A 12807-nucleotide genomic window follows, 5' to 3' on the forward strand; every position below is an offset into this window, starting at 1 on the left:
GTGCTTGTGAATGGTTCCTCATCCTCTTGGAGAGGAGTGACAAGTGGAGTGCCTCAAGGGTCTGTCCTGCGACTTGTTTTGTTGAATGTCTTTATAAATGATTTGGATGAAGGAATAGAGGGAACGCTTATTAAATTTGTAGAGGATACTAAATTGGGAGGGGTATCAAACAGAAACAGGGTACGAGGTGATCTTGACAGGTTGGAAAACTGGGCTAAGACAAATAAAACAAATGTTAACAGGGATAAATGTAACATTCTGCATTTAAGTAGGAAAAAAAATCAATGCATGATTATAGGATAGAGAAGACTTGTCTTGGCAACAGTTTGTGCAAAAAGGATCTAGGGATCTTAGTGGACCGTACACTGAACATGAGGCAGCAGTGTACTGACGCAGCTAAAAAGACAAATGCAATTTTGGGCTGTATCAACAGAAGTATAGTGCTCAGATCATGTGAAGTGATGGTACCGCTTTGCTCTGGTTAGACCTCACCTAGAGCATTGTGTTCAGTTTTGGGCACCACAATTTAAGAAGGATATAGACAAGCTGGAACATGTCCAGAGGAGGGCAACAAAGATGGTAAGGGGCAATGTTCCCTCTAAGCTGTGAAGTCTTGTGAGCAAAAATTCTACTTTGTGAGCTACTGGCGTTAAAGTTGTGAGCTACTGGCATTAAAGTTGTGAGCTACTGCGTAAATTAGTTTGCTCTAGGGCCATTTTTCCTGAGCTGAGACAAAAATGTGGGAGCTGGCGGCTAAAAAAATTGTGAGCTAGCTCACGCTAACTCAGCTTAGGGGGAACATTGGTAAGGGGTCTGGAGATCAAATCTTATGAGGAAAGGTTGAAGGAGCTGGGTATATTTAACCTGGACAGGAGACAACTGAGAGGTGCTATGATAACCATCTTCAAGTACTTGAAGGGCTGTCATATAGAGGATCATGCAGGGTTGTTCTCTGTTGCCCCAGAAGTTTGGACCAGAACCAATGGGCTGAAATTAAATCAAGAGTTTTTTTGGCTAAATATTAGGAAGAACTTCCTGACAGAGCAGTTCCTCAGTGGAACAGGCATCCTCGCAAGGTGGTGGGCTCTCCTTCCTTGGAGGTTTTTTAAACAGAGGCTAGATGGTCATTTGACAGCAATGCTGATTCTGTGAACTCAGACAGATCATGAAAAGGAGGGCAAGGGGAGGTACGTGTGATTTTGCTGTATTGTGCAGGGGGCTGGACTAGATGACCCTGGAGGTACTTTCCAACTCTATGATTTTGTGACAGAGAGCTTGTTTTTTCTCAAATTCCACTCCACTTAATAATGGAGAGATCAGTGTGCTCAAAAGCATAAGGGGTCCAATGACACAAACACTTTTGATCATTCTGTGTCTTAAATAAGACCAGCATGCTTTATGACCCATTGAGCCAAATGCTTCCCAGTAGCTATGCATTGTGGCTTACTGGCTGATTTATACTACCTTTGTCAGTCACAGAGAGGTAGGAAAAAACAAAGTTTATTGTGTCTGTGGTGCTGCTTGACTATATGTGGGGGTGGGCTACAACTAAACTGGTGATCACAAGTCATGTACATAGTAAGGTCCCCAGCTCTGGACTGAGAAATTCCTGGAGATTTGGGAGTGGACCCTGAAGAAGGAGGAATTTGGAGGGAGGGAGGGAGGGAGGGAGGGAGGGAGGGAGGGAGGGAGGGAGGGAGATCAGCAAGGATATGATTCTATTTGATTCATTCAAAGCTGCCATTTGCCCTGAGGGAACTGATCTCTGTGACTCGGAGATCAATTGTAATTCTGGAAGATCTCCAGCTACCACCTGGAGGCTGGCAACCCTAAATCATGCCATGTGACCCTGTAGCTATAAAGAGGCAGGAAAGGCATTATCCCCATGGGATTCATGTCGGTGGTGATCAGGCCTCACTGTTAGATTTGCCCTCACTACAACATTCCCCTCACGTGGACACCTTTTCCACATAGACATAAATGTCACCCAGTCTTTTATACAGGAAACTTGTAGATGCATCCCAAAACGATATTATAGAAGGAGTAAAATACATTGGTGTTTACCCCAGAAGTGGTGATTATTATCTTCCCTTGTAGTAAAAAAAAGGTTGTGCCCCTTTTTGATTGCTTGTTGCCCCTCCATCAGAAGGTAACTGCTGAGGTCTAAGCTAGCCCCTCTTTGCATAGAGCTGTTGAGGTTTCTGGTTCTTTGTCACATAAGAATATGATGAAATAACTGGATGACAGACTGGGATGAAATGATTGATAGATTATTGGGAAGCAATGCTTGATAGATTGGCCAACTGACAGTGATAATATAAAAGTCCACTGGCATCTTAAAGACTCGGAACATGTATTTTTGCATGAGCTTTCAAGAGTCAGTTTCCTTCTCTTTTGCACACTGAAGGTAAGACTGGCAGACAGTCCATGCTGCTTGTCGCCATCACAGTGGACAGCTCTGATCCGTTACCTGGTAGAGAAATAGCAGCCAACCCTTCATCTCTTTGAGACGAGTCCTCCTGAACCAGAGACATTTCATCTCCTGTCGGCTTTCCCCCAAGATTTAGTTTAAAACGGATAAAAGTACTTCGTCACCCAAAGAGTGATTAACATGTGGAATTCACTGCCACAGGAGGTGGTGGCGGCTACAAGCATAGCCAGCTTCAAGTGGGGGTTAGATAAAAATATGGAGCAGAGGTCCATCAGTGGCTATTAGCCACAGTGTGTATATATATGTGTGTGTGTTTATATATATATATATATATATATATATATATATATATATATATATATATATATATATATATATATATATATATATATATATATATATATATATATATATATATATATATATATATATATATATATATATATATATAATTTTTTGGCCACTTTGTGACACAGAGTGTTGGACTGGATGGGCCATTGGCCTGATCCAACATGGCTTCTCTTATGTTCTTAAGGTAGCAAAATTACAGGTAGATGAGAAAGCAAAGAGTATTGGGCATATTAAATACCTGAATTGTTAGCTCTCTTCCATCTCTATTAATCTTCACATGGTGAAGTTCTTGGTTAGCAAAGTTTCCAGAATCAATGGTGAAAATAAGAGATCTGTCCTTAATCAGCCTATATCGGACTTGCAAGCTTCCTTAAGAAAGAAAGAAGAAAATACATTTTCGTCTTAAAAGGCAATACTAATTACCAGATGCTATACAACAGCGTTGCACTATATACACCTGCACACTCAACACATCATTTGACAAATCTGTAAAACTCCTCATGGAGGAAAAATGTTGTCTTCATTGGAAGAGTATATTTTTCACCAATAGAATCCATTATCACCTGAAATAGATCTGTCAGTGCCGAAGCCCTGATGTGATTGACCGAATATTTCTTTAACGCAAGAGAATGATACAGTAGTAACATCAACAGTGCACATAATTCCTTGGCCCAGAATACAAACAACAGAAACGCTTAATACTCATCTTTGATACAAGAAGAACATTACGGTCCTGTGAATTCTTCTCCGGCTTAGTCTTAGTTTGAACCAGATAAGAACTCTTCCCTCTCACTTCAGCATGGTGTAGTGGTTAAGAGCAGCAGACTTTAATCTGGAGATTAGGGTTTAATCCCCAACTGCCCACATGAAGCCTGCTGGGGAATCTTGAGCCAGTCACAGTTCTCTTAGTACTCTTTCAGCCCCATCTACCTCACTAGATGTCTGTTGTGCGAAGAGGAAGACAATGTGATTGTAAGCTGTTTTGAGACTCCTTAAAGTAGAGAAAAGCACGGGTATGAAAACCTCTTCTTCTTCCCACCCACTCATTTGCACGGCTGCTGTTATGACAGGGAACTGCAATATGTCTTGTGTTACACCAAGAGGACTCCAAACTCGGGGGGAAAAAAGTCATTATCTCTGGGAGAGGGGCTCTGAACTACTCAGACTGCCAACTGAGTAGAGATTTATTTCCTGCCTGGAGATACCCATCTGCCCAGGAAGGAGAAAGATGGATGGCTGTTTGGATGATGACATGTACTGGGCTACGAAGGCCTGAGACATGCACATGTTGATTGGATAAAAGGCAGTAGAGCGAGCCACAAGAGATTGCACTCCCGATCTCATGACAGCATGAAGGGAAACTCACCTAGCTCGGACAGGAAGAGTAAAAATGTATCAGCATCCTGTCAAAAGTACACAAGCTAGGATTGGGTACAAGGAAGGGGATAGAGTTGTGTGCGCCTTGACCAGCCTCAATTTTTAATGTACCAGCAGGCTTGTGTCCATCCCTGGAGAGCCAGTTTGGTGTAGTGGTGAAGTGTGCGGACTCTTACCTGGGAGAACCGGGTTTGATTCCCCACTCCTCCACTTGCACCTGCTGGAATGGCCTTGGGTCAGCCATAGCTCTGGCAGAGGTTGTCCTTGAAAGGGCAGCTGCAGTGAGAGCCCTCTCAGCCCCACCCACCTCACAGGGTGTCTGTTATGGGGGAGGAAGGGAAAGGAGATTGTGAGCCACTCTGAGACTCTTCGGAGTGGAAGGCGGGATATAAATCCAATATCTTCTTCTTCCCCAAGGAGAGGGTATCAAGTTGACACCAATGACTCTAAAGCTTGGATTAGCCTCATGTTTTACTTCCTTTCCTAGTTTTACAATAACCCTTTAGCGCTGTGATATACTTTCCTAGAGTTTAAAGTTGGGTTATAGTAAATAAAGATATTTGTCTTTTAAGAACTCAGTCTGTTAAAACCCCTCAACTTTATGCCTGTCTGCTTCTTCCATGCATAGGCTGGAACCTCCTAGCTAGGCTAGGTTGGTAAACAAGAGAAAGGGGGATGGGAGCTACAAGTGCACACATCCCATTCAGGTGCATGGAGCCCTTCCTGTGCACCAAGTCACAGGTAGATAGACAAAAAGGGCAGGGGTTGATGGTTGTGCTACCCTGTATAGAAGGGGGAAGGGGGAAGGAAATGGTCATGTCCTCTGATGTACACAAATATTCCTTCCCCCCCCCCCCCACCACCATGACAACAGTCACTGCAGCAGCTGGTAAGGTAGCAGTGCCAGGTGGAACTATGAGTCACATTTTTTGTTTAGACTAGAGGAGTTCATCCATCACTGCACAAAGGCTATCCCAAACTACCTGGCCAGGAGTTCCTACTATTCAAATTCTGTAACGGCTTTTTCTGTAACGGCTCCTTGCTGGTGGAACCAGCTGCTGGAAGAGGTGAGGGCCCTGCGGGACCTTGGCCAGTTCCGCAGGGCCTGTAAGACAGCCCTCTTCCGGCTGGCCTATAATTAACTGGCATTAGAAATTCTACAGAAGGTTCAGTGTAGTATTTTGATAGATCGCTGTTTAAATGTTTTATTATTTTACTGTTTTAATTGATGTATTTTAAATTTAAAATTCTATGTTAGATTTTATATGTTGTGAGCCGCCCTGAGCCACTTCGGTGGGAAGGGCGGGATATAAATTGAAATGAACTTAAACTAAACTTAAAAGTATAATACAATATTGTGTCGTTCGGATAATGGCGAATTAGCAAAGTCAAAACAAGAAAGATGACCTTATGAAAAGAGACTGTAGAACAAGAGATGCATATATATTCAAAACCAACAGATTCACATAAACAAAGTTATGCCACAAATTACAGGTGATGACTGAAGCCCTCCAGTAACATTGGTCAGTTTAATAAACAGGGAAATCATTTTGGGGACCCATGCTGTGGTAACAAGGTGGTCTAATCCATTACTAGTAACTGGTATCTCTTGTAATTTGCTACTTGTTCTGTAAGATTGGGGTCCTGTTTGTGGCAGAGCAATGAAAACTCTTCTCTGCAGCGCTGGATCCATTCAGGAAACCCGTTATGTGAATCATTATGAATGAATCAAAACTTGAAAGACTCTTTTGGCTTTCAAACTTCATACCATTTTCATATATGATGGCCAACGTATGGAGACACAGCTCTGTAGAAGTATTCTGACGGAGCTTAATGTGACAATCGCCCTTACGCTGAATCCAAACAAGTCCGAAGTGAGCTGATACCTGAGCTGAGCTGATATTTTATTCCTTCATTAAGCAGGTCAAGCATTTACACTGGGTTGCAGCAAGCTTTGTTTTACAATAATCATTTCCACCAGAGGGCATGCAGGTCTAATGTGATTCTGCAACAGCTATCTGCTAATTTTTTGGCCTTCTAATTTAGTCAAGTGAATCAGACTTTGGCCTTGTTTGAGCGAAAAGATGGCTTTATTCTGCTGCCATGTAAGTCTCAATATGACTTGCTTTTGACATATTATTATTGTACTATAAACATCTTAACAAGTGAGACTTTTTTTAAGGACCAAATGAAAGAAAAAAAATATCTTTATTACATTGATGCTATTAGCTGTCTGTAAACTCTGAGTTAATTCCTTTTTTTAACAAGAATGCTAAAAGGTTCATGGCATTGTAAAATAAAGAATGGAAAAGGTTCTCTAAAAGGTTCGCATCTACACACAGAAGGTTCATATCTACATGCAGATTTTTTTTTTTTTTTTAGAAAACTGGAAGAAAGTAAACCGTCTTCCAACTTCAGTCTAGTGATACATACCCCTATCTTAGTGGACTGTCGTGTTGGTTTGGAGCAGAACTACGAGGTCAGTGATGCCTTTAAGACCATGAAAGTTTTATTCAAGGTATGAAATTTTGTGTGCATGCACACTTTCTCAGATATATGTATGGCACCCTTATTTTGTAGCTAGGCCTTATGTTTGGCACCCCCGCGTGTAGTTCTAGTAATAGTGAAGTAAATACCCAGGCTCATAGTTCTATGAAGAAATACAAAACTCCTTCAAAAGGTGTGAAAAGTCAGTTTATTCTACAGTTTAACATTAAGTTCCAGGGTATTGTTCCTGGAAGATCTTATTGGACTACTGAAACATTCGCGGGCGGGGGTGTGTGTTCTATGAGATAACACTGAAACGTCATTTGGTCGGAATGCAGCCCTTCTTTTCACAACAGTACAGTGATGAGCAAATATAACTGGTTTCACAACAGCTGTATTGGTTGTCTACTCATTTCCAGCTTCTCACAGCCTAGGATACATATATTTGAAGGACTGCCTCTCCCCTTCCCTGCTTAGATCTACTATTTGAAGCGTCCTCTTTTAAGGAGGCGGGTCAGGTTGCAGTGGTTGTGCCCACTCTATGGAACAGCCTGCCAGACAAGATGTGAGGGGCATTCAAAATTTGAAAAAGCTGTGTAAAGTTTTTCTGTGACCTTGAGACTCTGAATCCTGACTGAGTCTTTAGAAGACTGCTGGAGCATGCACCTTTTAACCACGTCATTGCTCATTTATTGAAAACTAGGAAGAAATGTTTTCAGCATTTGCTTTCGATGAATATTTAAGGATTAGTGAAGGATTTAAGGATTAGTATGTACTTTCTTGTTGTGTAACAAGTTTGGAATTTTTATCTTGTTGGTGACGCTTTTCATTATTTTTTTCCAATGCAGCTTGGAAACAGGGTTATATGCGCTTCCCTGTCGCTCAAATGCGCTTTGCTGCTTTTGCATAACAGTGATTTATCGCTCTCTGTTTATATTCTGCCGCTTCAAAAATTACAAAGTTGCGCTGTGTCGCCTTAGCGGAATAACGCTACATATCCATTTTGACGGAAAAGATCACTCTCGGAATTCCTGCTCACGGCTTTTCAAGAAAGTTTCCCCGGACGTGCACTTTATATATGAACTTTGCACCTGAAAGATAAGACTGTGTCTTGGGGGAATGCGATTTTTTGTTACTTTGTAATTTTGTATTTATTGCTATAAGTGGTTTTCTATTTAATGTATTATTGCACAAGTTTTCCAGAGTTGTTGGTTGTTTGTGGATGCTTTTGTGCTTTACCCCTGCTTTACTTTTTCACGTTGCTCTTTTGGTTGCTCAATCTCTAGGTGAGGGCTGGAGATCATTCAGAATTACAACTGCTCTCCTGGAGAAAAATTGCAGGGTGGACACTATGTCATTATACCCTGCTGAGATTGCTTCCCTCTTGCTTTGGTCCATGCTGTGATTTTGGACCAGTCACACTTTCACAGACTTTCAGCCTAACCTACCTCATAGGATTGTTGTGCAGATCAAAAGGGAGAGAGGAGAATGATGTAAACTGCTTTGGCCTTCACTGAACTTTTCCTAGATAGAGACTGTAAAAAGGGGGGAGGAGATGGAAAGATGAAGCCAGAACAGTTCCCCTACAGAAAACAGCCACCATGGGTGGGTGGTAAGACAACAGGGGGGGGGGCACTCGCCCAGAGGCTCTTTCCTGAGCTCATTTTGCCTCACAACAGTCTTTATTCCTAGTTTTCAATAAATGAGCAATGATGTGGTTAAAAGGTGCATGATCCAGCAGTCTTCCAAAGCTGGAAGTCCACCTCTGTTTAATGCCTGAAAGGAAGACCCTTTGGGGCTCCATTTATGTCACATAGAGTTTCATGATGGAACCAATGGTTAAAACTGTCAGATCTAGAAGAGTTGGGTTCAAATCCCATTAATCTTTCTGGGTCAATCTAAACTAGTCATGGCTCAACTTGTCAGCGTATCCTAATTTTCAATGGATAGCTATCTACCCATGTGCCATACCCTTCTGAACTTTTGTACTTTCTTCATCAAAAAGCCATTTATTTATACTCTTAGAAATGTTGAATAAACAAACTCTCTAGACCGCCCTTTGTTCATCACAAAGGTTGTATCAATTGCTGTGGAAACCACTCTGAAGCTCTCCTACACAATTCCTTCTCAAAAGAGGGATTATCTACCAGTCTCCATTCACAGAATAATAAACCCCCAATAACTGTTAATATATTTAACATCCATGGTGGTGGAAAGTGCTGCCAAATCAGAGCCAACATATGGCAACCCCATAGGGTTTTCAAGGCAAGAGACGTTCAGTGTTGGGTTGCTATTGCCTCCCTCTGTGTAGTGTCTCTGGAGTTTTCAGGTGATCCTGCATCCAAGTACTAACCAGGGCCGATTCTCCTTAGCTTTTGTGATCTGACAAGATCAGGCTACCCTAGGCTATCCAGGTCAGAACAAACTTCCGTATATGGTCAGGGGCCTGTCTATCTGCGGGACCGCCTTTCCCCACACGTTCCCCGGAGAGCACTGCATTCAGGGACAAAAAATCTATTGTCCATCCCTGGATCAAAGGAGGCTAGGTTGCAGCTGACGCGAGCTAGGGCCTTCTCGGTGGCAGCGCCAGAATTGTGGAATACTCTCCCAGAGGCCATAAGGGCCCTGCGGGATCTTTCCACTTTCCGCAGGGCCTGTAAGACCGAACTGTTTCGACAGGCCTTTGAGATCTAACCTAATTTGGGAGAGAGCTGCCACTCTCCACCATTAAAGAGTACCATGATCACCATTTACATTTATATTTGTGTTAAATTATATCATAGTGTTACAGCACCAAAAATGCAATGGAATGTTTTAATGGTTAAGTGTTTTAAATAATTTTAAATTGTAGTTTTATTGGTTAAATTGTAAAAAATGTATGTTGTTAGCCGCCCTGAGTCCGCTTGCAGAGAGGGCGGGATAGAAATTTAAAGTAATAAATAATAAATATAAATATCTATAATTTCGGACACAGGGTTAAACTATTAGATGAAAGCAGCAAAAAGATTAGGCACCTAGGATTATTCAAGTTTTGTAGTAAGTCTGATTTTAGACAAACCCGTGTGAACCAGTGAGGTATAGTAGTGAGAATGTCAGACTAGGATCTCGGAGAGCCGGGTTTGAATTTCCAGTCAATCATGGAAGTTTGCTGGGTGACCTTGAACCAGTTGCACACTCTCAGCTTACCTAGTTCACAGGGTTGTTGTGAGGATAAAATAGAAGAGAGGAGAACTATGTAAAGTGCTTTGGATTCCCCATTAGTAAGAAAGGTGGGGTATAAAAAGCGGTGAATAAAATAAATAAGCAATTTAACAGCACTGCCTTCAAATACAATTTGGTGGCACTCTACAAGCCTAACCACACCAAGGCATATGCTAAGCTAACAGTGGCAAAAAGACTCTAACTGTACACCTAAAGTTCATTCTCATTCACACCTAATGTTTGGAAATACAATGACAGTTTGGAATATCAAACGGGAAGTATTGAATTATGTAAAAGTACTGAATTGTGGCTCTTCTAGCATGGGATAGCTGTCCAAGACAGCTAAGTGTCAAGCAGACGGATTCAATGATGAGTTGAGGTTGATACAAAGACTACGTTTATTGATAGACCGTTACTTTGGCTCAAGCCTTGGCTTGAGAAGATTGAAACCAATACATTGATACACAAGTTTAAGATACACTTCAAAGGGATTTCTACGGGGAGGGGAAGCAGGGGAGCGTTCACACATACGGTATCAAAACTACATACATTCCCAGGGCGTTATCGGGCATTCGGCCTTGCATCGCCCAGATGGCGCTTCCTCCCGCAAGAGGATTCATGGGAAGGTGCTGATTGTTTTGGTCTCTGTAATTAACAGTCATAAAACAAAGAAGGGCCAAGAAAGGATAATAAACTAGCAGCCTTTGGTTCAGTGTGATCTTACCCAGGCCTGCTTGTGGCAGACCAGGAACCCATCAGTTATTGATCAGAATTAGCCGTGCTTGACACTAAGAAAGAGATATGCATCCATGATCAGTGACCTGAGCATTTTCCTAAGCTTCCAGAGAAAGAGAGGAATGACTCTTCGGCTGTTTTCGTAGTATACAAAATAGCCAGTAGAATGGCTGAAGAAAAGCTGTAGTGGCAAGCTATAATATCCAACAGCAATAATAGGAGGCCGAGGCCACGATATAAATCCGTATTTTGTCCCAGAGATTGGCGATGGGCACAGAAGCTCAGATACATGTAATTGAAGGGGCCTGATCTATGCACATAAAGAGGCATCGGTGCATATCCGATATCTCAGTTTACTTTGATTAGCATATGCAGGACATTTGTTTCTGTTCTGGCTGGGAGGGTCCCCTTAACCTATACGGAAACATATGTCCTGCACATACCTCTCAAGAAAAGCACATAGAAGGGGAGAGGGCTATCTGTTTTCACTAGCAAGCCAAACTAGTGAGCAAAAAGACTTGACAGGCCATCTATGCACTACAGCGCATGATGCTCAAGTCTTTTGCAGGATTATTAAAGGGTGGCCACACTCTGTCATCACATTACCACAGAAGTGTGAGAAAGACTTAAGAAGGAGGGGAAACTGTAATTAGAGGGGTCGACTGAAGAGAGAAAGAAAATATTGGTGAGGTAATTAATAATGCTATGTACTCCTTGTGCGCTATTAAAATTGCACAGAGAGCTTTTTTGCTATAATTTATTGGGGATAGGAGGAGGGCAGAATTGTTGTGTTAGCTCTCAATCATGCCCTACTGGATATGGCCAGTTGTTATCAGTGCCATTCAGCATGAACTATGCTCTCTGCAAATCGCCAAGGCCTGGTGCTGCAGTGGAGCTCTCCTTTATTGTCTGGATATTTTAAACTGAACTACCTCTTTCTCCGGGAACAGCTGGCTGGAAAACATGCTCTTTAATTAGCTGCCCATTCCCTAGTGACTCCTGATATATAAATTTACTCTTCAGATAGAGTAGTAGGTACCATTATAGAATAATGGAGACTATCTTCTGGGGCTGTTAACTGTTGGTGGGATTTACTCAGAAATGGCAGTAAAAATGCATTGCCTATTTTCTTTTGTAGTCCCAGTGACTACAAAAGAAAAAAAAAAAAACAGTATTGATTCATTTACCTGGTTGAAGGGGAGTCTGGGAGAACATGGATAAAGAATGGACTGTTTTTCACTTACCATGAATTTCCCTCCTTAGAGGTTCTAGGGTGAGGCATTCTTCACTAATGGAGGCCGTCAGGCTTGCTAGCCTTTTTTGGAGACTCTAAGAGGTCTCCCTCGATATCCAGCTATGGTCCTGTTTGGCTCACAGACAGGTCATTGCCAGTCACACTCCTTAAAGAGAATGATGACTTCCCCCCCCCACATCCTTTTCTTATTATTCTCCCTCCCTCCCTGTTCATTGTTTCGCTGCCCAAGCTCAGGGTGTGTTTGCTTCCCATTAAGTTGACTCTCCACCCACATTTTGCCTCCATATATGAACATTTGAAGCTGCCTTATACTGAATCAGACCCTCAGTCCATCAAAGTCAGTATTGTCTACTCAGACTGTCAGCGGCTCTCCAGGGTCTCAAGCTAAGGTTTTTCACACCTATTTGCCTGGACCCTTTCAGTTGGAGATGCCAGAGATTGAACCTGGGACCTTCTGCTTCCCAAGCAGATGCTCTACCACTGAGCCACCATCCCTTCTCATGAACATATGAAGCTGCCTTATACTGAATCAGACCCTCGGTCCATCAAAGTCAGTACTGTCTACTTAGACTGTCAGCGGCTCTCCAGGGTCTCAAGCTAAGGTTTTTCACACCTATTTGCCTGGACCCTTTCAGTTGGAGATACCAGAGATTGAACCTGGGACCTTCTGCTTACCAAGCAGATGCTCTACCACTGAGCCACCGTCCCTCCAGAGCAAAGAGGTCAAGGCTGTGGGGACTCCATGCTTAGGCCAGGAGCTCTGCAGTTGTTTTTAGTCCCAGCAGGGACAATAAGCTGATGGATGAAGGGTTGTGGTGACAGCAACGCTTTTAAGAGCCTCTGCCACCTGGCTTCAATTTTGCATGAGTGAGCAGAAGGCACTCCACTTCCCCCCACATACACAACCAGGCCAGAGAAGTTAGTTTCAGACCTGGACAGCTGGTGGGTCAGCGGGTTCTTTTCTCCCTCT

General features: G+C 42.6%; 1 protein-coding gene across 1 annotated transcript in view; it reads right to left on the minus strand.

Annotated features, from left to right (window-relative positions):
* CNTNAP5 (contactin associated protein family member 5) overlaps positions 1-12807 on the minus strand; it is a 705383-nt gene that overhangs the window by 58030 nt on the left and 634546 nt on the right. Inside the window, exon 20 of the mRNA XM_060261906.1 lies at positions 3021-3151. Coding sequence (XP_060117889.1) covers positions 3021-3151 — 131 coding nt within the window. The remainder of the gene's footprint in view (positions 1-3020; positions 3152-12807) is intronic.

The sequence above is a fragment of the Heteronotia binoei genome, chromosome 21, assembly GCF_032191835.1.
Source record: "Heteronotia binoei isolate CCM8104 ecotype False Entrance Well chromosome 21, APGP_CSIRO_Hbin_v1, whole genome shotgun sequence".
Lineage (NCBI taxonomy): Eukaryota > Metazoa > Chordata > Lepidosauria > Squamata > Gekkonidae > Heteronotia > Heteronotia binoei.